This window comes from Schistocerca gregaria, unplaced genomic scaffold (genome assembly GCF_023897955.1).
Source record: "Schistocerca gregaria isolate iqSchGreg1 unplaced genomic scaffold, iqSchGreg1.2 ptg000980l, whole genome shotgun sequence".
Taxonomy (NCBI): domain Eukaryota; kingdom Metazoa; phylum Arthropoda; class Insecta; order Orthoptera; family Acrididae; genus Schistocerca; species Schistocerca gregaria.
This window is the reverse complement of record NW_026062331.1, coordinates 108,525-134,788: the sequence shown is the minus strand read 5'-3', so window position 1 is coordinate 134,788 and position 26,264 is coordinate 108,525. Positions and strand designations below refer to the sequence as shown.

Genomic DNA, 26,264 nt, shown 5'->3' with positions numbered 1-26,264 from the left:
ACACACGCGAGACAGATTATTATATACGCCCAGTCATATATCTATCCATACTTGTCCACGTCTTCTTTACTTATATCATATAATACATACACACATCATAATATCATACTCATATTCTTTCTCATATACTATCAATTCCTATTCTATCCAATCCACAATCTCCTACACATAATATCCATATCCACTCAATCTCTATTATAATTTTCCTCATACAATATCTACATCATATATATTCTTTTCTATTATTCCTCTACATTACCCATCAATCTTTTATCAATATCCTCCCAATTAATCCGTCTTTTATCCTCTTTCCTCACGATCTCATCCTTCATATCCACTGTTTATTATGTATCAACTACTACTATCTTATTTTCTTTCTCACATCTCTCATTACTAACCAAATTTTCTCTCTTCATACATCTTCATTATTTATCCTTTCCTATATCTCTGCCTCATCAATATCACAATATCTATATACCACTCTATACCTACTCTCATTTCAATTTTTATCTATCCACAGCTATACCCCTCAACAAATATCCTAACATGTTAAACAATATCATACAACCAACAAAACTTAAAATATAATTTTAAGTAGTATTATTAATATCAACTAAAATTCTGTCATACGTCACCCCACCCTACAACTGCTGACATTAACCCAACGTACTTACAAAACATATCAACACATTCATCTATAATAAACACTTACACAATAAACGTAAACATATCTAAACACTCACTCTAATTCTATTTCTTCTAACACCATCTACACCGACAACCTTCCACCATGTATCCCTCATAACCTCTCATTGTTTTTTAGATTCTTATTATTTCAAGTACCATTCCATATCTTACCATATAAACGTATTATATTTCTCGCCTTACCTATCTTCTTATATGTATTAAAACTATATAACAACTAACTCTTATACTAAATATCAATCATCTAATTCAAATTATTATCATTTCATTCTTAATCTATACATTTCGTTTGATATTTTGCTACATATCATAATTCATAATTCCGAATAATTTAACATAATCTCCGCTCTAGCTGTACACGACTATCATAACAATCATCTTCAACCCTGATGTATATAACATCGAAACAACTGATAATTTATGTATAGGATTATTACTGTATTTATACTGCGTAGTGTTATTGCACAGTATAATCTCATAAGCCTAATCAAACATTCATCCTTGTAGTGCGTAAAGATGACATTGTATCATCACATCTTACATCCAGATTCTGTTTTTTTGAACTAATGTTCATATTTATCAATTTTGTCAGATGACCCTGATCAGAAATGTCACATTAAAAACTAATTCCCTCTCACTTTTAAAACCGGATTAACTAAATTACCAATTTCATTTGTGGTATAACCCCGCTCAACAAATTAAAACAAAGATTTATACCTAAATTAGTCAGATCAACCTTGGACGGCAGAATACCATTGATTAATACTGTTTTCACATATTCAAATTGCAATTTCGTCAGTGAGTACAGACCATCAGGTATCGGGCCAGACGGACTTGACCCCACTTGAGAGTACGTAATTTATATATCTAACCCTATCACAAAATCATTAAAAAATTTCCCTCCCAAGTTCAGATCTTGCAATTTCGTCAGTTCGTACATTTTATCTAGGACAAGTACCTTTCAAAATCCACATATACAATTGTTAATTTTCTAATGAATCGTTAAATATATTCTAATGCCTGGAGGAAATGCAGACAGTTCAGTATTATGACAACTTATTTTTTGGCATGTCTATTTTTAACAACTATTTTTATTAACTGACCCCTTATAATTTTTAATTTACAAAAAATATTAATCACTAAATTAGTTTAGCAAAAATTTGTGTTACTGATCGGTCAAAACATACCTTATATCTTACCCTCTTTCTTCTTGATTTTTTCTGTTATCACCGCCTCCCTTATTCGTTCCTCCCTTATTCTCCCCTACCATGTGCTTTAATGTTTCAGAATATCTACAAACAAACCTGACTTGTCTCATTATATCTTACCCACCTCTTCACCTAATATCTAATATCTAAATTTCCGCCTTCTTCTTCGAATACATTGACACATTCATAATACATAAGTATCTGTCTACCTCCTTCGGTTCTTCAAAGAACGCTATATAGAGAAGAATGCAGATACAACATAAATTAGATGAACTATAAATATGAAATTTTACTATAAATATCCAAGCCCTTGTATGTGCTTACTATTATAGTATCATTGTTTTACATACGTATAACCCGTCCTGTCAATATAAAAGTACTTTTTCTGGTCTAAAGAAAATGAAGACAACCGCACTGTCTCGATGCGTGCATATACTACTGTTCCATCTACTGTACACCTTCTCGGCGGTCGATATATATTTCAATTCAATGATTTTGGATGACAGCTTGGTATCTCAACAGGCACCTCTCGGTGGACCTGTTCCGGCAGATAGAGTGGCATTAATTGTGATAGACGGGCTACGAGCTGATCTTTTTCTGGAAGACATGCCGACAATTCCCTACCTTTACGAAATTGCTAGAGAACGTGGGGTTTGGGGTATCTCTCATGCAGATATGCCTACTGAAACTCGTAATGGATTTATACGTATTTTGGGCGGGTATATGGAGGATTTTAACAACATACTGGTCCCACTCGGAAAAGATAAATACGTCAAATCATTACTAGATACTGCAACAAAAGCACACATATGGTCCACAGATGACCATTCTGGAGGCCGCCCAATATCATATCTGTTTACGAAACTGAAGTATAAATTCAATAACTATCTTTGCCAAGGGGATGACGAATTTGTAGTTGAAGATACAAAAAGGTTGTTTGAAGAGGGTGCAGGAGATTTAGAAGAACAACGACAACTCAATGGTACTGGGCGATTCTTTGTATTCCACATGACGTGCACAGACACTGTTGGGCATATTAAAAAACCCCATTCACCCGAATATAAACAACAATTTAGGCATGTGGCATCATATGTTAAACAGATAGAGGAGGCATTTGAGAGTTACTACGGGGACGACCGCACAACATTTATATTGACGTCGGATCATGGTATGAATGATAGAGGTGCTCATGGAGATGGAGATCCAAAGAATACGGAAACACCATTCCTTGCATGGGGATCAGGAATATCAAAACCCAACAACGTGTCGTCTAATGCTGCTGATTATATGGAAAGTAGAATACCGTATCGCAAAACCGACCCGAAATGGAAATTAGATGACATAGAACGCCGTGACATGTTACAGATTGACATTTGTCCACTTGTAGCTTATTTGCTTGCAGTTCCAACACCTGCGAATTCTATTGGAATTTTACCATTGGATGTTATCGACGCTACACCGGAAATACGTACAATTGCGATTCGTCATAATTTACAACAACTTTCGGCACTTTACCAGGCGAAAGAAAAAGTCCTCAAACAAGGTAAACCTATATTTTTCATGAAATTCTACTTATCTAAATCTCTCTCACAGAAGCTTTCATCTATAGACTCACTAATTGATGAAGGTTCGTACGATAAGGCTCTCGAACCTATAATGACATTGATAGATCAGACGCTAGAGGGCATTAAGTACTATGACCATTATGAACTTGGCGCACGCTGGATAGTGTTTGCAGCGTATATACTCTTTATTATACAAACACTTGTTTTGTACTATGCATGCGAACACAAAATCCCATACAAAAAAGCATCAATTAAGCTACTTGTTCCGATGTCAGGAGCCTCAATCATATATCTTGGCCTTAATAGAGCGCCATGGACTCATTATTTCTACGTTTCATTCCCAGTATTTTATTTGGTAGACATAATTACAAATGCTCCATCTATTTTGAGAGAAATTGATAGAAAAATATTCAGTATATCAAGGTTATTATCTATATTACGAGCAATTGCAGTCATCGTATCATTGGTTATTGGAATGTATTATAGGCAAGTTCATGCTACAGCACTTGCATTAACTGGGATGATATTCTACGACAAAGAACTACTCTCCCAGACTATAATCTTCGGCATCTCTACATTATTATTGGTAGCACTCTCATTTGTGAATCCGAACTCATTGTTGCATCTGCTTTCCTCACCTTTAATTACACTCTTATCTTCAGTTGGCGCATTTGTATACTACTGCTACACTACAAGTTGCACTAAAAAATCTGAATACTTAATTCCAACAATGTTGTTGGTAATGGGATTTATTGCAGCGTCCTCACAAGTTATATCTGATACTTACATTGCACAAGCAACGCACAGTGCGTTTCTACTAAGACTCAATTGGATCCTCATAACCTGCTCACTTATGATACTACCATCCTCATTGGGAAAATATAGAACACAATACGAAAAACTTACTGTATCGTTTCTCTCGCTAATCGTCGCGTATAGCATGCTATCTAATCCATTAGAAATATTGTTGTACACTACAGTGTTTGCGACATGTATATCCTGGATTAAGTTACTTGATCTCGGCCCTAGACAACGCAAAAATGACGTTGCCCTGACATACATATTAACATCGTTTGTCTCCTTTTTCTCTCCAGGAAATGCCGCTTCATTCTGCTCGTTTGAAATTCCTGCTCTATTTAGATTTGTTTCTACATTCTTTGTTGGAGCAATGTCATTTTTGATATTTTTGAAAGTATTTATGTCATTCGCCGTCATCACTGTCGCGTTCGGATTGATTGTGTTGTACGAAATGGTTTCATACAATCTCATTCCTCTTTACTTGACTGCAATTCTGGACACGGTGGCAGTGGTATCCTTCATGTCTATCAAAATCCATGGCTCTTGGGCGGAGATTGGTACCAGTGTCTTTTGCTTTGCGTTTACGAACGTATTCATCTTATGCCAAACAGTCTTCTTTTATCTTCTCAACTATTGGTTGAAGCGCATACAAGAGAATAATAATGACTTCTCTATAAAAGGGAATGATAACAACTATTCTCCTATACAGGAGAATAATAATGACTTCTCTATAAAAGGGAATGATAACAACTATTCTCCTATACAGGAGAATAATAATGACTTCTCTGCACAAGAGAATAATAATGACTTCTCTGCACAAGAGAATAATGATAACTGTTCTCCTATACATGATAGTAATAATGAATTCTTTGCACAAGAGAATAATAATAACTATTCTCCTATACATGATAGTAATAATGACTTCTCTGCACAAGAGAATGATAATAACTATTCTCCTATACAATAGAATGCTAGACAACAAGTGAATACTAGCCTTTTTTATGCAGAAGAAGGACATATTAATATTACATGTATAAACGTGTGAATGTATATCTATTAGCAATACGTGAATCAAATGATGTAGATACGCTTTGTATGAACTAGTTTCATTAAAAAAATAACTGGAAATGATGCACATCTAAAAATATAGACAGGATATCTATATAAAAATTTGACATCATATTTATTTGGTAAAACTACTAACATCTACACCAAACTCTCCTATCTACTCTCATATATTCGTATTCTATGTTGCAATTTCAATTTTGCTATTTATTTTCAATATCTAAAAACAAGATAAAAAACTGTATTTAAAAGTTATTTCTCTTACCGCAGATGTTCTACTAAAAATACCTAAAGTATATACTTTCACTTTCGATAATTTTAGAATTCATAACAAAAAACACAAAAACCATCATAAAACCTAAAATTATTTTTTAATTTTATTTCAAGGTTTGTACTTTCAATTATTTTACACTAGTTGGCAGAGTATATGTCGCAATTAAAAATATATTTCATCGGCGGAGGTAATCTGACATCCGCTATTATCAAAGGTTTAAATCTCAGTAATTGGCATATTACCATTTCAGAAGTTTATGAGCCTCAAAGACGCAAGCTCGAAAAGTTCAATGTGAATATTACAAGTGAAACTGCAGATCCTAGCATTAATGTAAGAATTTTGTTTTGATTTTAATTCATATTTTTTATGATCTACATCTACATTTTTAATACCATTATATACCCTTTCTAACTATTGTGCTTTTTAAAGGAAGCCGACATAATTTTTTTATGTATAAAACCACAATCCATTGAAGACGCTATATCAAAATTAAGTAAAACAGATCTGTCTAATAAGACAATTATATCCGCTATGGCAGGAATACCACTTAGTTTTTTAAAACCTAAATTCCTTGGCCAGAACATCAAATATGCCCGTATAATGCCCAATTTGGCCATCTCTGTCTCAGCTGGTGTAATAGGAGTATACACTGAAAATTCTGATTTAATAACTATTATTGATAAGATTTTCAGTAGCTCAAGCAAAATATATTATTTTAATAATGAATCAGATCTTCACAAAGTTACTGCTGTAAGCGGCTCTGGAATTGCTTATTGTTACAGATTCATGGAATCGATGGTTAAAGCAGCTCAGGAGATCGGGCTAGAGTCTGAAGCTAAAATGATGGTACTTTACACAATTTTAGGTAGTGCAAAAATGGCTATTGAAAGTGACATGGACATTCGGGATTTAAGAAACGCGGTTACTAGCAAAGGTGGAACTACAGAACAAGCATTAATCTCACTTGAAAATGACAATATCGACAAAATTATTTTGAATGCCTGTCAAAAAGCACTAAAAAAATCTAAAGAACTTGAAAATGCTGTGCAGATATCTTAAATGTATAGTTAAAAGAATAAATTATAGAAACCCTCCATCACATTCCATAATAAGCATGACCATATGGCGGAATATAAAAAGCTTGGATGTTACCACTATTGTATTGTTACTTTTAGACGTATTACGTTAAAACACACATGCCAAATCAAACAAATATTATTTTTAGTCCTCTTGACCGCTATTTTGGCTATTTCGCAAAAAAATTACTAGCAACAATTAAAAGCGACAACTCAGAAATACTATCTAGCAAATCAAACACCTATATCATTATCAATTTATGTAAATTTATATTATACACAAAAAATTTTTTATTACAATTACATGTCAAATTTATTTTTCCTAGCTATAGAGCAGAGCTAATTCTGGATTTTTAAATTACATTCTTCCTCATTTGATATAGCTCCTTCTGTATAAAAAATTTATTTTCTTTTTTAATTTTCGCCTCAGTAATAGAATGCTCCTTCTATAGCCTTCATAAATCACTTTTTAAATTGCAGAAACCAAGCCTTTAAATATTTATCTACAAACAAAGTGAAAACTCAATCAAAAGTAATATAGTTTCTTTGTTGCTAGAAGCTCGATTACCGACAACAAAATATAACTTTATATTAATCGACAAAAAGGCCAATACCAAACCAAGAATTTTTGTATAATGCCTATGTACCTTCGATGTATATACTATCCATCCTCTCAGATTAGACCGATTTTTTTTATTTTTGTAACAACGCTTAATGTCAACTTAATCTATAAGTCGAAGGATTAATGATATAAATCAATGATACTGAAACTAATTTATCTAATCCGATATGCTCAAGAACCAAATTTAATATTTTATCTAATATTTTTAATCATAGTAGCCAATATACACGTCTATTACTCATCGTCTAACCGTTTAGGCTCTTTATGAAGAATTCTTATACTAGAGAAAGATATTATAGCCATAATTTTTGGCAATATAATTTGCACCGTATTCGCGAGGAATTCGCTGAACGAGGCAGCGATATATTTGTAATAGCAAATAACTTCCTGCAAAGAAAATGATAATGTGTTATTATTTTCTGCTAAAATAGAGCAAGAAAATGCAAATATCTACCGATAACCATGAACCTAAAAAAAGTGTTGCATATAAAAAATCTACATTTAAAATTTCTTGTAAAAGATCATTTATTCCTATTAGGATAAATATACAAATAAAAAATCTAGAAAATAAAAACAGCCTATGTATATTTATTTATACAAAAGTTGAGGAAGATAAAGCTTTATTTTGTTTATCACAAACAAGCCTTTTATCAATGCAAAACTAAAATTTATTTCCGAATAAACAATTATAAGGCCCTTGGCTTTGACATTTGAATATAGAAAAATAACACGTTCTAAATATAGATATTAAATATTGATGTCGACTAATCTATTATCTAGTTCCACCAATAAATTATGTACATTATTTAAATATAAAAATTTAGGAATAGGAAATCAACTACGAAAAATTTTTGCTACATAAATTGCGCTTGGCTACTCATTACCGCTTCTAGATAACATTTTTTAAGACTTGTTCGAAACTTCAGGTCTAACATTCAAATATATAAATTATTTTCAATTTTTTATCTATGGTTTTTTACAGAACAGGAATGACTCTACTACACAATGAAATATAATAAATGCCTGCAATAGAAGTCATGAAAATTCTCGTTATCTCATCTATTAACAACAACTATATAGATATTTTTTCTTATATTAAAAATGTAATTATGAATTTTTGAAGTGAACAGCCAGTAATTCTGCTTGATCTACCAAGTTACTCTAAAAAATAGAATTATATTTTTGTCAGAGCATTTTAATGTTTTTGATTTCAAATCTAGAGTTACTGTAAAATCAAAAAATTTTTCGCTAATGAAATTCCCTTCCAATTGTATGTTAAAATCATAGCTCTATTCATACAATAGCGATGGTTGCCTATCGTTGACTATATACATAATTCTTGATAATAACAGTATTCTATTAGACTCAGACATAGAAGCTCTATATATATAGTTAGCTGCTTAACCGAAAAACAAGTGCGAGTTGCAATATGTGTTCAACAGGGTAGCTGTAGCCACATAATTTTAAAAAAACTCAAAAACATTCTTTAAGAAATCCGTTATTGCGTCCATGCATAACGGAAACTTTTACGTTTAATAAAAGCTCTTGAACTATTAATAAAAAACATGCGTATGTTCAATTACAGATTCATTGTACTCAATAGAATTATTGCTTTGAATAAATGTTCAAATAAAAAATTCAAATGAAGAAAGGGTTAAGTTGAGATTTAATCGCTTTCACTGAAGTTAGTAAAGTTTATATCCTTTAACATAAAATACTGAAATCAGTTTGTAAAAACAAAAATCTAGCTTCAAATACAGAATAGGCATTCAAACTGAATTCAGACTTGGTTTGCAAAGTGTTCTGAAGAATCTTAGCTACATTTCTATCTACTTAGAAATTAGCCAAAATTCTATCCATCTATTTTGTTATCATCTTTAAAAAAATACAAAACGAATGCTCAGGGTTATGAAAAGTGCCATTAGGCTGCATATATCTATACAAAAATTTTTACAGAACATGTCTCTGGAAAAGATATTTATATGTTGTATATACCATAAATAAAATTGATTTGTATTAATATCGCATGTTAGAGAGGTAGTGTAGACGATGATGGCTCTGGGAAAGAAGACATAAAATAGCCTTTTGCATATAGGCTTTGTAAAATGTCTTCATTATCCAAATCTAATGCATAAATTACGTGTGCAAATCCATACTTGGGATTTTTAGAAATCTCTTGGCACAGCATTAAGAGACCCCAAGGATGAGGCGGATTGCATTTAACACGCTCGAAAATAATGCGAGCAATAATCTGCTGATTACTCGGCTGCTGCGAAGAGTTGGCAGAAAGTTCCCAGAAATGCAGGAGCATACCACAAAAAAAATACGTATGAGAGTTCAGGTATCGCAGATGGTCGAAAAACGAATTAAATAAATGATATCGACCTTCAGTATCTAAATGGGTAGAAAGATATCGATAGAGTTCCATAACGGCATTATTTTTCGGTCTGGTCAGGAAAATAACCCCACTATAAAGGACGATTGAGCCAATAAGCCGAGTGTCATAGTTTAGACCAATTTTGTCAGAAATTTCGGGCAAGAACCTAAGATTAGACGGTAGGTCATGTATGAACTGTTCAAATTCTGCCGGCTGCTTTAGATATAAATCTAGGGCGTTTTTCAGGTTGCTTTCAATAATTGGGTTCTGGTAATCGGACAGTAGAATAGGAGTGATTTCTGTTCCAGAAAGGATATGGGTATCCAGACTGAAAGAAGAAAGATCTGGTGATTTCACATTAGCAGGTGTCGCAGATAATATCAAGTTTCGTAATTGAACACAGATGGGCGGTAGAGCATTACATAAGGTATAATAATATCCAGACAAAAAATCTGGATTGTCATGTAAAATGACGAAGAAGACTCTAAGCATGCCTTCATAAAGCGCTCGAATGGGCTCAGAAAATTTACCCTTGGCTAAGCAAGATTCAATAAAATTAAATTGGAGCAATAGCAACTTGTGTAATATGGGCCAGGCACTGTGATTCTTCATAAGCTTGGGCATGAAACACTTGTGCGAAAGTAGCTCAAACCAACCGAACGCAAAGCCTGGATATTTGCCAGGGTGACAATCAAACAAAAAATCTGCAAAGTGCCTCAAAAAATGCAGATGGATGGACTTGTTGCTAGCAGAATGTTGGTCAAACAAAGTCAGCATAGTCGTGAAGAGTCGAATGTATGGGCGCTGATTAAATTCAGTCAAATAGCTGTGATGGTCTGCACTTATGACAGAAGCAGCCTGAACAAGTGCGCATTGAAGAAACCAATTGTGATCTATATGATTGGTCCCAATAAGAAAAATCAGACGCGCACAAGCCTCAGGAGCCAAATAAGGTTGTAAAGCCAGGGTAGTGGATTGCTCTAGCTTCTCTGGTTCAATTTGCAGTTGCAGTTGTAATCGGATGTTAGACTGGGCTTGGGACAGCAATAAATACGATAGTACAGATGCTTCAATAATACCACGGTAGAAGGCTGATTCCGTTTCTGGAACGACATTTTTCGACAAGGAAATCAAACCAAGACTTTGTAATTGCTGAATGTATTGGTGCTGAACGTGCTTAGGTGGACCCTCTATTGAAGAGTTCTGACATAGGCCGACCCAATCGCTAAACCAAGAAAGGATATTCGACGGTAGCACTCGATTCAACTGCTGCTGGCGCTGAGTAAGACTAGATATAGGATAAAAGAAAGGCTGCTTTCCGTGCGTTTCAAACAGATCGTTTTGAGTTGCTGTTCGACGAGCTCTCATAGTGGGGCAGAAAAGTTGGACAGAGCGCGCAGCTGTCAGAAGCCCATTAGGAATAAGATCTGGACAGCGCTTGTCAACTATCTCCAATTCATCTAAAAGATGCGGAATATCAGATCCGGCGAGCATGGGCATCTGGGTTCTGAGCATAGCCATTTTGATAATGTAGACAGCAAATTTGACAGCAGCAATATTGCAACCCTTTTCCAAGTTTCTGACCAAAACAGTATCAAAGTAAGATGGTCGAATCAGCTGCCAAACTAAGAAAGACAAGGTAATTTCTTTATCGTATTGAAATTTATCTCTGGCATACCACTCTGTGACACATCCAGTTACAGCTGACGATGTACGGGCCAGTGCGAACAAAATATGCACATACATGCTTCGAATGGATTGAGATTCAACTCTATTTCGATTTGACAATGAACTCGTATAAAGCAATTCCAGCACCTCGCAAGACGCTTTCTCAGCAACGGCAACTCGATCTTGGCATTGAAATGCCACGAAATTTGTCAGACGCTTAAGCGTTTCTGAAATGTTCGGATTATCTAATAGTGTCTTGTTCGACGTGTCAAAATAACTAGCAGTATATGTGACGAGCTCTTCAATCAAATTGTTAAACATATGCATAGCCTTAGCCGTATCGTACAGCTCAAAATTACCTGAAGGTTTGGGTGCTTTACAAGCAGGATTAGACACATTCGCAAGAGAAGAGTAGGCAGTGTTTGTTAGTAAAAGACCCTTATCAGGTAACTGATTCGAACACGCTTTTCGTCCGAGATTGTTGACCTTGGCATCTATGTACTGGTGTGGCTGGTGTAGAATCTGAGATTGAAGAGAAAGTTGAGCCTGTCGTGCTTGATTTTGCATAGCCTGATCCTCTGAATTCATCAACTCATTGAGGCGTAAAAAGTTTTCGTACACAGCCATTTGAGAGCTAGCGCATATCTGGGGTTTCAAGAGATCCGGCAAAACTTGTGGCAAATAAGGACCAGTCTTCGGTAAATATTCCATATCATAAAATGACTGTATAGAACCTTGGCGCTGTTTTTCGCGAAACATAACTCGATATTCAAATGCACGTCTAAGAGCTTGGTCAATGCTAGTCACTGCCTTCTTTGAAACGTGTTTTTCGATAACAGAGCAGGCTACAACCAAATTAATTTCAATTGCCTCTTGTAAAATTTGCTTTATAGTATCATTAAATCCCGTAAATTGAGAATGGCATACATGCTCAACGAAACTTTTTAAAGATGGACGACTGATGACGCTAGTGAAAGAACTAGAAAGCACTTGAACCATGCAGTGAGCCGCACGCATGAGCTTTGTTTCATCAGATTCCATTGCAAAATCCTTTAAAACTATCTTTTGAGTTGTCGTAGTTGCGAAGGCTGTTACACGATCAAGGACGGTATTGACTATCTGCTCAATGGCACGATCAAAAGTAGCGTATAAAAACTGCTTAATGCGAAGTTGCTGCGAAAAAAACTGGGCCAACTGTGGCGTCTGAGCGAGTCCAGGCATCCAGTGACATGTGACACTGGGAATAATCGGTTGTTGAAACGAGATAACATTACTATTTTTAGACAAAGGCTTAACTGTCATAGGTTGGCGATCATAGTTAGCACCATTGTTGGTAACACCTTGGTCAGATTGATTATTAAGTCGGTACTGATGAAAGAACTGAGAAGGCTCTATTGTCTTTAAATCTATCTTCAAAGTTTGAAATAACAGCTCAATGTCAAACTTCAGATTTTGCTTCAGATTCGGATAGCCATGGAGTTCCTTATACAAACGTAGAATTGCAACGAGCCAGGGATTCGGTACTTTGAATATTTTACTTTTTTCGGACTTGGCGAGAATTTTTGAAACAAACGGCAAAACAGCTACGAGATTATCAGTTTTATAAGCATGCAAAATAAGATCCTTGATAGGTAAATCACGATGAAAAATTGGCTTCTCTCGAGCCAGAGTAAGGTGTCCCAGCCAAGAGCCCAGGTTTTTCAAAATACTTCTCTCCGAAACATATAGTAGCTTTGGGGATGCAAGCAAATTTTTGATTGAGTAGTAAGTCCAATTTAGCACCTTGGCAGAAAGTTCACTAGAATGAAACCCGTCAATCAGTTCATAATAAAGACTCTGAAAATTTGCATTCTTGGAAATGCGATAAACTACAATATGCTGAGCAAAATAGTCAAAATGAGATGGTTGTATAATCTTTCTAAGTAAGGCAGTTTTCTCTTCCAGATTCTGAAAAGAGACGTTATTGAGGATAAATTGAATTTGATCACGAGTTTCTTCAGTTGGCTGCTTAACCTCAGGCATAGCACGAGCCAGCATTTGCACTGGGGCCTCTTTAGAATAATCACCATCAGATCCATCTGAACTGCCATTCCCAGGACCATTATTTTTTTCCCCGCCAGAGTCGGATGATCCATTACCACTCCCAGAACTGTGTTGTTGATGACCTTGATTGATTATACCAGCATCGTTGTTGCCGCCATTGGCTTGGTCATCATTTTCGTAAGACCGCTTAGAATTGGCCTTTCCACCCTGAGCTTGATCAACAGGAACCATAAGTTTCGGTACACTATTACCATAGCTAGAGTGAATAGTTTGTAGCTTTTTGAATAACTCTGGACAAGACGCGGGTAGGTGCGGAATGCTTAATAGCTTCTCAAAGTGAAAAGTCCATTCATAGAGTCGGTGGTGATATTGCTCGATAGCACATACTGCGAACTTAAACTTTTTGCTTGTAGGTGAATTTTCTAAATCACTTAGAACAGCATTTAAAATCTTTTGTGTATAATTTTCGGATAATAAATCATGACTAATGCTAAGGCCCAAAGTTATGCTTCTAGTAACCAGTTCTTCCTCACTAACATTTGATGTATGTATGTAGTCATCAAGCAGAGTATGAATTACACAATACACCGTTTCTCTATCACGTAAACTAATTGTTGCCTTTCTCTTCAAATTCTTTACAAGATTCTCCGGCGAAAGCTTACCTGCAAAAAGTTTACGAAGATATTCGTCCGCATCCTCTTTAATAGTTAGCGGAAATTTTTTTGATGTGCTGCCATCCGAAATAGTAGAAACGGACATGTTCAATTTTGGTTCTAAAGAGCAATTGAGGAAAGAAAGACTAAAGTCTTCAAATTTCTTCCGAAGTGTGAGTGATAAATGATCTTCATTTGCTCTGAATGCCTTTAAAATAGTACCAGCCATGTCATATTCATTATTCAAGGGAGTGTGCTGCTTCCTTATTTTTTCTAAAAAATTCAGTCCAAGTTGAGCAAATTCATCTGAATCTCTAATAATGGCATTCCTAATCCAAACAAAAATATCCAAGTCACTATACCTACTTGCTAAAAATGCCAACTCGATGGAGAGTCGAGTACAATGCACCAAATCTAGAACATCATAGACAATATTTAACGTTTTTACGACTGTAAATATCGAATCTAGGTATTGAGGCTCTTTATCATATAATGCGACCATATTATTAGCAAGCATCTGTTGGTTTGAATCCCACAAATCTTGAAGAAACGAAAAACATAGACTATCAGATGTTAAGAAAAATGTAAACAACTGACTTAGAAGTTCATTGTATAATGCACCAACAGCCTAGTGAATCAAGATTAATTCAAAAAAAATTGAAATTAGTGTATTGAAAATATTACATTGTTCACAAATTTTTGGCAAGTCATAAACACATCAATTTTTAAACGTGTATCTTGTCAAAAAACAGCAATACAAGTTATATAGAATAATAACGTACCTTAGAATGAATCAATGACAAAAGCAAGAGTTTAGGACAATTGCTGATAGGACATACAAAAATGTCAGACACTAGTTTGTAAAAGCCAGGCTCCTCTGATAAGGTTATTAGGGTTTCTATAAATTGAGCCGAGGTCCAACATCGCACTGAACCCATCCCTGCCTGTGATTGATGATTCAATGCATCTAGCATATACTTTTCCAAGGCTGGAAAAGCAATAATTAACTCACTACTATCAAACAAAACATCATCGCTAGAGACAGAATAATGTATCATTGATAACTGTGCATCCAAGTTTTTCCATTTACCAAATAAAACTTCAGCTGGCATTGGGGAATGTGTTGCTTCACGATATGCAATCAGCAGAAGTTCAAACCCTTTTCGGTTCGGAATACTAAACTGCGGATAGTCTAGGTTCTTCATAACCAGCAGCCAATTGAACTCTGAGCATAATGAGTTTATACTTGATATAAAAGATTTGACATCCCAATGCTCCAAAATACTACCTTCAGATGATGATATGCCACAGGTATCATGGTTTGGCTTGACAAAAATGTCCCCTTGAGAATTAGCCTGTGACCTACACATCATACCAATAATCCTTGATACTTCACTTTCTGCAATCTTCCCAGAATATCTAGAAATAATTTCCGTAAAACTTCCATTCTGTATAACAGTGGGACCCCAATCTTCTAACACTCGATCCAAAGGAAGGGAAGAAGTAGCATGCTCGACTGTTCTAGATAGCTCGGAGTAGTCGGTGTCAGCAGCAGAAACAATAGCCGGTGAAAACTCGGTATCAGTTGGTTTTACAGTTCGACGTATGACATCGGCTAGAATCTCTGGGCAAGGTTTTTTTAGAGTTTTATTGTATAAGTAATACAACTGGCGTATAATACTATCTTGAAAATCTATATCAAAGTTCGACCTATATATGCACAATAGAACCTCGGAGAGTAAGGAATCAGGCAAGGGCTCTGTCAACCGACTAATCAGACCAACTAGCCTAAGTTTAACATGCTCAATGATTGCACGTTGCAATTCTGGATAGCATGAATAGACTAAGCCACATGTCAAGATCAGCTCTTGTATAGGCGTGAATTCGAGGCTCTCCACAAGTTGAGAAAATACACAATTGAACACCTCTAAACTATCAAATACTCGGCAAATAATGGAGGGCCAATTATTTAAAATAGAAGGAAGCTGATCGAGATGATGTAAAAGAAGTGCTATCACCTGGTCTTGATTTAAATTCGCAGTCTTGGTCAATAAAGCTTGGATAAAATACACTAAAGCATCGCTTCCAAATATCTTAGATATCTGACCAATTAGGCTCCAGTTAATGGAGAAATCAGGATCATTAGGACGCTCTGAACAAATTAAAAAGAGAAAATGCAATTATCAAGTTGTATAGAAAGCAAACTAGGTATGTATTTGTACTCTATCTCGGGTAGGTGGCGATACTATCATGCCATTTTTCCCGGCAATATTTTAAAGTTGATTTTATGTCAACAAATATTTACATACTGTGATAACCTCTTGCATTGCTTGCTTGCAGGTTTTTTTTGTCAGCTGTGAAGCAAGGGTTGAAATTCGACTATGTACGGCACGGTTTACATCGATATATTTAAACCTTCCCATAAAGCCGAAATTTACGGATAATATATTCGGTAGACCAGTCGCAACTACATTGACAAATGCAGGTGAAGAGATACTAATAGAAAACGAGTGGTCTTCAGTACTTAAAGAGAGATGAGACATATAGTGCTAAGTATATCCTTTTTGAATTATATTCCATAATCAATTGTAACATAAAATGAAAGCTGACAGAAAACAGAAAAAGTGGAATGCATTGTCAAAAAGAAATAGAGTTTGTTTACGTTGACGCAAAAAATGTCTATTGAAAATAGTAAATAAAAAAGTGGTAAATCTAGTCATAAAGGATGAACATTTTTTAACCTTTTGTAACTACATTCAGTCATTCTTGTTCAATCTCTCTCTATATGGATGAAAAAATTGATCAGGTAATTTTACCAGGAGATATTATCGGGACGGTTGCTTCAAATGAAAAAATTAGATTAGGACCAGGTTTGAGAATAGAAGGAGACGGCATCTTATCTACTAGAGCTGGGATACTTCGAAGAATGCTCAATAAATATTGGGTTGAAACTACCCAAAAAAGGGTGCGCTATCATCAACTTGTTTTTGTGCTAAAGCAATAGCTGGCTCGATAATATCAAGAAAGTATGTTTATTCACATTCATACTGTATTATTATCTAAATACTAGTATTTGCCGGCTGTAGACGATATGGTTGTTGCCATAGTCACAGAACGTAGTGGACAAGGATGGAAGTTAGACATTGGTTGCCAACAATTAGCAACACTTTCTATTTATAGCTTCGAAGGTGGTACAAAGAAAAATAGGCCAAATCTACCCGTTGGATCACTCGTGTATACAAGGGTATGCGTGGCTAATAAAGACGTTGAGCCAGAATGTTCGTGTGTGGCTGCAAATTCGTTAAAGGCGGAAGGTTTTGGACCTCTAATTGGCGGCTATATGTTTAAATGTAGCACTGGACTCGCGCGTCAATGCCTTGCAATAGATAGTTTTGTTTTGAACGAATTAGGAAAGTACATTCCTTTCGAAATTGCTGTCGGAGTGAATGGGCGTATATGGATCAATTCGTTAACAATAAGTGATATCATACTAGTCCTGAATGTCATTTCGAACTCAGAATTCTTGAATGAAGATCAAATAAGATCAATGATCAAAAAGCTTTTGCATAAATCCCAAGAAAAAACTGTGTCGTAGTCTAGATATTTTGTATGGAATAACTTGTTTTTGGAAATTAAATTTTGTTTTTTTGTGGGAAGTTTTACAAATATCCGCAACCAAATCTGTACCCAAATTGGCATTTTACCAAGGCTCGCATAAGAAGTTTAACGTACATAAGCACTTAGGCAATATATAAGTAAGAATACTCAGGTGGACGTTTAGGGTTTCAAAAATAGGCACTTGCAGCTTGGTTTGACATGCAAATTGACAGTTTTAAAGTTAAAAGTAAATTCGATAGCACTCTTATCATTAAATCGTCCCATTGCAAAGAACGCGTACATTTAAAAAGGCTGAAAATAGGCATAGCTGTCATAGAGTGATAATGAAACCTTTTGTATTATTGAGAAATTCAGTTTATACAATTTTTCCAGAGCTATCATAACTCTTTTAACCAGCTGATATTACATAGTGCTTTTTATTGACCTTGTTTTATTGGCATTTGTTCTTAATACCTCGAGCAATGCTATAGCTTATTTAAAAGCTGACAATACTAGTCCTTGCATAAGTGAAATAAGAGAATCAGGCTATTTTTGAATCTTACCTGCTTGATAAATACTTGTTTGTAGAAACAGCTGCGAACTTCGGAACTTTGAATCAATGGCAGCCACATCTTACTCTATAGATGAAAATACTGATACGTTAAAACAGAGTATATATCTATCCCAGCTAAATCGTCGAAATACTCATGATGACAGCGCATCATTTATTGGTCATAATTTTGATTCGGCTCTATCTGCTGTTGAAATATCAAGCCATGCATCCAACTCTTTGGAACCGCTCATATCCGAATACAATGAAAGAAGCTCTTCGACGTTTAAACAGCTCGAAAATCAACACCCAGTGTGCTCAACAGAAAAACATGTGCCATTACTAGAAGGCGAAGATGACGAGCCACTTGTGTTCACAGACACTCTAAAGGCCTTAGATTTGGAGCAGGCGCAAAAAACCGTTTCGTTTGATTCGCTGCCTAAATTTACGAATCATGTGGTGTGCCTAGAAAATTCAAACACCTACTATCTGCACCCCTCTAAATTAGAAGCGGGAGCAGTAGCGGAAGAAGAGCATGCATACAAAAATGACTTTTACTCAGGCGCAGGCTTGCAAGCACAAAAAAACATATTTCTAAATTCTGTTGAATTTCCAAATCCTGAAGAATTCAATACAGAAATACAGAACTCCGATGACCAGTGCGAATCAGATGAAGTGGAAAAAAACGGAGATCTGAGCATAAGAGAAAAAAAAATCATGCGTTATCGTGCCAAGAGATCAAAGCGTGACTTTTCTCGAAGTGTCAACATTAGGTTGAGCGCCCAGGCACAGATGAGAGAACGAGATCGGTCTGGTCATTTTTTGCCTTCTAAAAAAGTCAGCCGAAAAAATAAAGGTATTCTTAATTTTTAGAGTCTGCATTGTCTATAACATTTCACTAACCTTTTCCCAGATATTTTAAAACTCGTCGAAGAGCAGGAAAAGCTGCGTGAATACTTTGAATCCACCAATAGGGAAATTCTAGCCCTAAAGCAAATTGTAAAAGATCAACAACGACAAATCGAAGAGTTGAAAAAACAAGGATGCGCCTCAAACATTTCAAACGAAATTACGCTACCGCCTTCATATTGCAACTCTGTATACGATGCAATATCTATTTCTCCTTCATTCAAAAACATGTCATCCAATTCAACTGAGGAAGCCAAACCTACCCTTCCATTCACAGTCATGGATCCATCCATGAGTACGAAAAATTACACTTCAAATGAGAATAACAGTGATAATCTTATCATGTCTCCGCCCAACAAAGAATCAATCAACGGTATCTATCACCATCCACACGAGGAAATTGTAGGCCAGGTGAACTTTGATAATTTGCACCATCACACAATGCCAGAAAATCGACTTCAAGAGAAGCTAAAAAAACTAGGTGGCCCGCCAAGCGATATCTATCACCCATGGTCAAATGGAATGCACCTACAGCATCCAGTTTTTACTCAAAAGGAAGATTGGCAAAACCACGAATTACGTCCGGTCAGAGAAGATCCTTACTTATCTGCAATAGGACGAGAACGCTTAGATTATATTCTGGCTCAGCAACGCTGGAAGCAAGAGCAACTTCTTATTGCTGACGAAAACCGAGCCAGGGCTCACGCACAATTGAACTCACAGGAAGCGGACACTAATAATTATTGGCAAATGGAACAATACAATTCTATTTATAGCACTGAAAAAAAAAGCTGTTATAAAGACTTGCATCAGAAAGAACCTCAGCTATCAGAGTTTGAAGTCATGACTACTATTCCGACTCCAACTGCCACCATATGGAGAGAAGCTATGAAGAATCCTGACTTTCGTGCTGAATTCAAGCTCATGAATGACATGTGATGCATAACCTAGGATACACCAGTTTACCTCATAAAACGTCATGCACAGGATATTAAAAATAGCGAGGGCTTGTGACGCGAAGCAACATATTGTTTAAACACACTTGGAACGGAGATGGAGAAGAACTGTTGCATATTCAGTGTGTGAAGGATCTGCTAAAGCATAATTTGAGGCAAAAAAAAAACTAAAGATATACCCGCTTTTACTCGTCTTTTGAAAGCCCAAAGCCAACATGGCTAGTGTGACTATGTGTATACGCATGTATATGCCATACACACAATTTTGTATATAATAGAAAACAGTGACAAGATGTGTCTTGTGTTATCAGTCACAGAATCAAAAAACAATGATTTAATTTGTTTGCACCTAAAGCTTTAGTGCTAAATTATACATTCACGTTGACAAGAATCAGGTGATTTGATGCAGCCAAAAAAACTTGCACAAATGCTTAGCCAGTCACAATTCCAGCCATAAAGTATAAAGGCGTTAAAGCTGATGGGTGTCAAATATACTCTTCGATAAACAAAATGGTATGGAAACGTGTTTCAAAACTAACAGACTAAAGTACGACGAATTTCAGTATTTTTTGGCTGAGCTTTCAGAAATCCGAAACCCTTCCTTGCTTTTCCCAGTCTCCAAACCTTGTCGGCTCTGGACCTTTCGGTCCGTTAATTTCACCCGTTTCTGGATTGAAATATTCATAGGTCCCATCTCCATCCTTGTCTTCAAAATCAGCTTCTTCAAGGTCAAATTTCAGCAAATTTTTCTCTTTTTTGAGGTCTTCTGCATCATCGAGTACGGCATCCAAAGGTGAGTTATCCTTTTCTGGTTTCTCCAAGGTACTTTTAGGGGTAGCGGAATAAGGACGAACAGAGGAAGGCGCAGATAAGGACAACTTCGAAAAATTACTGTAACGCTGGCCGCCAAGAGAAGAAGTTGCAAAATGGCGCTGATAAACACTAAAAGTTCTGTTCCCACCACGTGATGATACCACTCGTATAAACCGCAACATGAAATCGATCAAGCAAATATCCGAAAATAGTGCATCAATTTTTAAACGTTCTCGGCTTATTAGAAAAAATGTTTAATTGTCTATATCTCCACAAAAGATATATTTGACAGTAACCTATATTGTTAAAGGAAGTGTTAATAACCCCTTAATCGTTCATTCTAGAAACGTTCTAGACACATTAAAATTACAAACCAGGCAAAGTGAACCTATCTAAAACTGTACAAGAACGAATAAGAAAGAATGCACATCTCAGCAAATTTATTAACAGCCTGACGCCAAATTGAGGATGCAAGCTCGGAGAAATGTTTCTTGCGTAACTTCAAGTGTACAATGATACTTGTGGAAGTAAAAAAACCATGTCTATCAACAGCATGCCCCTTATTTCTTTCAAATTGACGGCGCAAAAACGAACTTTTCGATTTAATCATTATGGAATGAAAGGTATGCGAGTAGGGACCTTCTTTTGATAGTCTTTATAATCTTGGCCAAACATATTGCGCAGTTGTTCTTCTTCATACCTATATATAAAAAATACACAACTGGGTGGGTCAAATAAGATCTAGAATTCATGACGAAGCCAAAGAGGTGTAAAAAACGGTCCTACGCACGAAATTCGGTGTTTGAAAAATTTCCACGAGGCCCATGAAAAAACACAAATACTTATTGGATTTACTAGTAAGATTTGGGTCGACACAGCCCATAAAAACCAGCCAAAATAACTAGGATGACGAAAATATCTGGACAAAATTTAATCATTATAAATTCAGGTGAAGATCTAAATCATCGCCGCAAAGTTAACCTAAGGACGTACGAATATATTCCTGTCACAACAAGCATGCTAGATTCGGTTTTTCTCTTGAAAAAGCAACGTCAATGAAACGTAGGACAAGTATAAAAACTTCATAACCACTCACCTTTGTGATTAAATGTGTAAAATTAGATCCTGCCGTACACATGGCAACAACCCTTATGGCTTGTCCAATTGCAGCCAGAATAAATCCGAAGTAAATCAAAAAAACGCTCTGCTTTAGCCCTGGTAAAAGCATCTGTTCTATTGAGTATTCAACCAATGAAAGAATGACTGCAAGACAGAACTCTATAGAATGGTTGATGAGAAAGGCTAAGGTAACGTTGGTTAATTGCTGTCTATTTATAGAACTACTTAATTCAAACTAATACAAGAAGTAACAAAAAACGAACATTCATAAGAAAGCATCTTAGGATGGTACAAGTAAACGAACGTATACTCCCAGATGTGAAAGAAGGAAAGGAGGATGAAATAGATGCCAAGGCCTACTAGCCGCGATGAGAAAATAACAAGAGAAATACCGAATGCCATAAGTAAGCCCAAGAAATACGCTAAGTAAACAGTGATGTCATAATTGTTCAAGGCAATGCAGGAATTTTGAAGCGTTTTTATATAAGACACTGCTGCCTCAAGGCTTTCTGTCTTGTCGATTTCCTTCAAAATAGCAGAAAGATTGTCATAGCATGCCAATTGTGCTGAATTCTTCCAGTAGAATCCTTTTGGAAGAGGATCGGATGTGAAACGCCTGTAGCTAGTATAAGTAGCCATAAAATAGATACAGAAATGGGACTTAGAATGTGAACTTAAATAAAAAAAGTTTTATGAATTGCATGCACATGCTTTAGACAAAATTTTGATCAGCAGTCCTAAACGAAAAAAATAAATCACAAACTTGTGCAAAAAATATGAGCCTAAGTTCTTTCCACAAAATTGCTACATATTCTCGTTATAGTGTTCAAGCGTCCATTAAGACATTCTACTAAATTCCTGCAATAAAAACACTAATTGAATTACTTATATAGGATACATGTCGCCTCTGAATAAAAATTGATGTTTGTCATCAAATCATTGTGCTTGTCCGTTCCTCGAAAAATCACAAAAAATTTTTAGACAGACTATGAGTTCAGAAAAGCTGTATTTGGCCCTTCACCAATCTAAGTCGGTTTTCCCTATTTAGATAATAGATCTAGATAAATAGGTGCTAATGCCGTAGTCTTAAACAGATATAAAGCATTAACACCTGTCGAATTATCAAAAAAATTAAAAAAAATGTTTACTAAAGTCGAATTAACTAATTAATGAGATTGGCTGGTGTTAAGCTGAAAATATACAGCTTGGTACTCTTAGATTCAATACTACAGAACAATTCGATTAAGCACTATCTACTAGAACACTGATGAAGTATTGCAGCGTTTAATTTTGGCATACGTTCTGCGCAGATTCAAATGACTGAAAACAGTGAGCTACCACAGCATTGGATATGTCTTCTATTTATCACATGTTTATAGATAACGTGAACATAGCATATCGAAAAAGCCTTCGGGGGAAAGTTTCATAAATAACACATTGACGTATTTTTTGTCATGAACTGGGAAACAGATAGCAGCGCGCACCCGGAATGGGTATTGATGCGGCGCCATATGGAGGTTTTGAGGTAGTGCTTTACACTTGTAGATTACATGGCTCTAGTAAGTGTATTCTAAAATACGTAATCTGACACAAACATCTGAAAAAAATTTTCATAAGCGTTTATTATCAATCATAATCATTATGACGTAGGTAATAGTTAATCGAACAAGTAATTTTTTAGACAAAGGTCTGTTCTATTCAGAGAATGCTTTATACATAAGGTGCTGAGGTGTTTTAATCGCGCATATGCTTGCTACAGGTAGCAGGCATTTTAGTGAAACCAAGAAAGCATAAAAATTTCTATGGCTTCAAAATCACAAGATCAAGATATCTGTTGTGAATGTAATTTTTGTTTTTTTCTTGAATGGCACGGTTAGCTTCCTCGGGGGAAGTAAATGCGATGTAAGCTTCTCCTGAGGGCCGATTATTTTCGCTTACTAATAATGTAAGAGAGTCTGCGATTACGTCGTATTCTTCGAAAAATTTAAGAATATCTTCAGCGTTGATTGAGTATGGAAGACCCTGTAGAGATACTACGGAATCCGGAAATTTTTTGCAAAAAGATAAACGAGTATTTTTGCAGGCTAGCGCATGCTTAGATTGACGGCCATGAGATGGAGTAACAGAAGTGGCTGAATTATTTTCGCTCACTTGGAATAGGTTATGGCAACTTCTAGGAACGTTATGCCGATGACTCGAATCATTATTTGTCATATTCTGATTTGAATCTGTGGCTTGTGTGAGTGCAGACCACCTCTGACTGAAAGACATGTCTTGTTGTTCATTATCTTCATTGGTCGTATGAATGCTACTTTCAGCTTTCAGTTTGAGAGCTAGAAAGTTAGAAAGAACATGACCAAAAACAAGTCGTCTGATTGCCTTTTGTCTTGCTAGTACTCTTTCAAATTCCCCAACAGCCGCTGGTTTAACCGTTATTGGTAAATTTTCCATATAGTTTCCAGACCGAGATAGAGCCGCTGTAGCATCTTCACTACTTGCAAACCAAATCAAAGCATTACCCATAGGACAACCAGATATATTATAGCAAATTACGGAGTTCTCAATCTCTAGTCCAAACATAAATTCCTCAAGGTTCTCTTTTGTTGTGTCCCAAGAAATACCAATTATTCGGACTGTATTTGGGGATAGTGCCCATTCATAATAGTAGGAATTGAGTCGTTTAACTGTTTCTAAGTTAAAAAAAGTATGCCCGTTTTGCAAAAGTTTATTGACGACAGCGGCGAGAACTGTACATTCTTCGAAAGAGCTCTTCATGTCAGTGATTGGCAAATGAAAAAATTCAATCATTTTGAATAGTGTTTCAGGGACGAAATTGTATTTCTTGCAAAATTCAGCTCTCAGATCAAAGTATCGATTCCAAAAGTCGGGACGAGATGACCAAAGCTTGTTTTGATAACTTCTCAAAAAGTAAAAATCATTAGGACCATCAGTAACAAGCGCAAAGGATTTGTTTTTGCTGGTAAAGTTTTTTTCTAAATATTTCTCAAACTATGAGATCACAGAAAGAAGGTTAAATACCAAAGTAACAAAAATCCAGAAGTTCAAAGATGCAAAAAAAGGCATACCTTTATAAGAACGTCAGATAAAGGTAAGGCAAACTCCAACTCTGGATAGTCCTGAAAATCAAGCTGTCCATACTCAGGAAATATATAGTACTGAACTATGTCAATAATTCCCCGTTGGATATGGAAACTACTTGGCATGCTGCTGCTATAGTTGGAAACAACAGCCCAAGAAATATTGACCACCTCACATATATTTGGTAAATCCACATCTAAACAAGGAATAATACCCAAGCAAACGACAACCAAATATTCATTTTGAAGCGTAGCTGTTCAAAAAGTCGATGTCGGTCAATGAAAACGCTTATACGCCACAATTGAAAAGCTCGTAAAAAATACCTAAAAATTGTTCAATATATACAGAACAAAATTTGAGGGAGAGAAGCGTCTAAGCGTACATCGGTCCATTCATTCGGTAGCCAAAGTTTATTCTATCTCTGCAGTAAAAAATCAAAAAATTAAATTTACGAGTACTTTTCAGTACGAAAACGTGTTTTAAGAAAGAAACAACTTTCTTTGACTTGCCCTGTATTCATTTTCTCATTTATGGGCATGCAAGACAAAAACCGATAAGAGGGTTTTCATTGGCGATTCAATGATAAGGCTAGACCAAAAAATTGACAATTTTTGTAGTTTATATATATATATATATATATATATACGAAAGCATGTAAAAGCTGTCTCTAAAGAAAAAAATCCTAACAACAAAAATAGAAATACATCCTGCTATTTTTACAGTTCATTAAACTTTCGTCAAGACTTCAAATAGTGACCTTTAAAAGTATTCTTGCTTTGTGACAACTTTAAAAATTATAAGAATAGATTCTGCGATAACCTTACCGTCTGAATCGTACACACCTCTACTCTAGACGATAGGTGTCGGTTTTAGACACATATACATACAGGTTTCATTCTTTGGTCACAAGATTTTGCGGATTCAGTAATTGAAATTTTTGGTATTTCATATAAGAACCAAGTGTTTCTTATAAACTCTAGTAGCACTAGAGCATCGCCGTATTTTATACGCCCAGAAATTACAGGCTGACAATACATATTGTCTTTCCGTTTTTACAAACAAAATATAGCTATTATGTAGGAGATAAATAGCACGTTAAAATGGAACGTTTTTATAAAAAAATGCATCGAACGAAGTAAAAATCATTTGAGCGACTTATAATAATTC

The 26,264-nt window shown here is 35.6% G+C and overlaps 4 protein-coding genes and 1 long non-coding RNA gene across 6 annotated transcripts; 3 read left to right on the top strand and 2 right to left on the bottom strand.

Annotated features, from left to right (window-relative positions):
- Positions 1–2,255: 2,255 nt before the first annotated feature.
- Positions 2,256–5,590, top strand: LOC126326201 (GPI ethanolamine phosphate transferase 1-like). The gene has a single exon (XM_049995580.1). It carries the CDS (start codon positions 2,313–2,315, stop codon positions 5,241–5,243), a length of 2,931 nt encoding a protein of 976 aa, XP_049851537.1. The 5' UTR covers positions 2,256–2,312; the 3' UTR covers positions 5,244–5,590.
- Positions 5,591–5,740: 150 nt separating this feature from the next.
- Positions 5,741–6,754, top strand: LOC126326216 (uncharacterized). Its single transcript, XR_007560586.1, has 2 exons — positions 5,741–5,945; positions 6,045–6,754. It is a non-coding gene; the product is annotated as an uncharacterized LOC126326216 (long non-coding RNA).
- Positions 6,755–9,219: 2,465 nt separating this feature from the next.
- Positions 9,220–14,896, bottom strand: LOC126326229 (CCR4-NOT transcription complex subunit 1-like). Its single transcript, XM_049995608.1, has 3 exons — positions 14,837–14,896; positions 14,421–14,682; positions 9,220–14,327 (listed from the first exon to the last, which is right to left on the bottom strand). The coding sequence occupies exons 2-3, from the start codon at positions 14,569–14,571 to the stop codon at positions 9,343–9,345; spliced, it is 5,136 nt and encodes a 1,711-aa protein (XP_049851565.1). The 5' UTR covers positions 14,572–14,682; positions 14,837–14,896; the 3' UTR covers positions 9,220–9,342.
- Positions 14,897–16,802: 1,906 nt separating this feature from the next.
- Positions 16,803–20,393, top strand: LOC126326228 (uncharacterized). Its single transcript, XM_049995607.1, has 3 exons — positions 16,803–17,019; positions 17,125–19,057; positions 19,115–20,393. Exons 2-3 carry the CDS (start codon positions 18,271–18,273, stop codon positions 20,047–20,049), a joined length of 1,722 nt encoding a protein of 573 aa, XP_049851564.1. The 5' UTR covers positions 16,803–17,019; positions 17,125–18,270; the 3' UTR covers positions 20,050–20,393.
- A 3,201-nt stretch (positions 20,394–23,594) lies between these two features.
- LOC126326215 (uncharacterized) lies at positions 23,595–25,599 on the bottom strand. 2 transcript variants are annotated; one of them, XR_007560585.1, is made up of 3 exons: positions 25,480–25,599; positions 25,085–25,350; positions 23,595–25,007 (listed from the first exon to the last, which is right to left on the bottom strand). XR_007560585.1 is itself a non-coding variant. In XM_049995596.1 (2 exons), exons 1-2 carry the CDS (start codon positions 25,220–25,222, stop codon positions 23,799–23,801), a joined length of 1,347 nt encoding a protein of 448 aa, XP_049851553.1. In that variant the 5' UTR covers positions 25,223–25,297; the 3' UTR covers positions 23,731–23,798. The 2 variants fall into 2 exon arrangements, 1 of the variants encoding a protein (XP_049851553.1); XM_049995596.1 differs by lacking the exon at positions 25,480–25,599 and having other exon boundaries at positions 23,731–25,007; positions 25,085–25,297.
- Between the last annotated feature and the right edge of the window lie 665 nt (positions 25,600–26,264).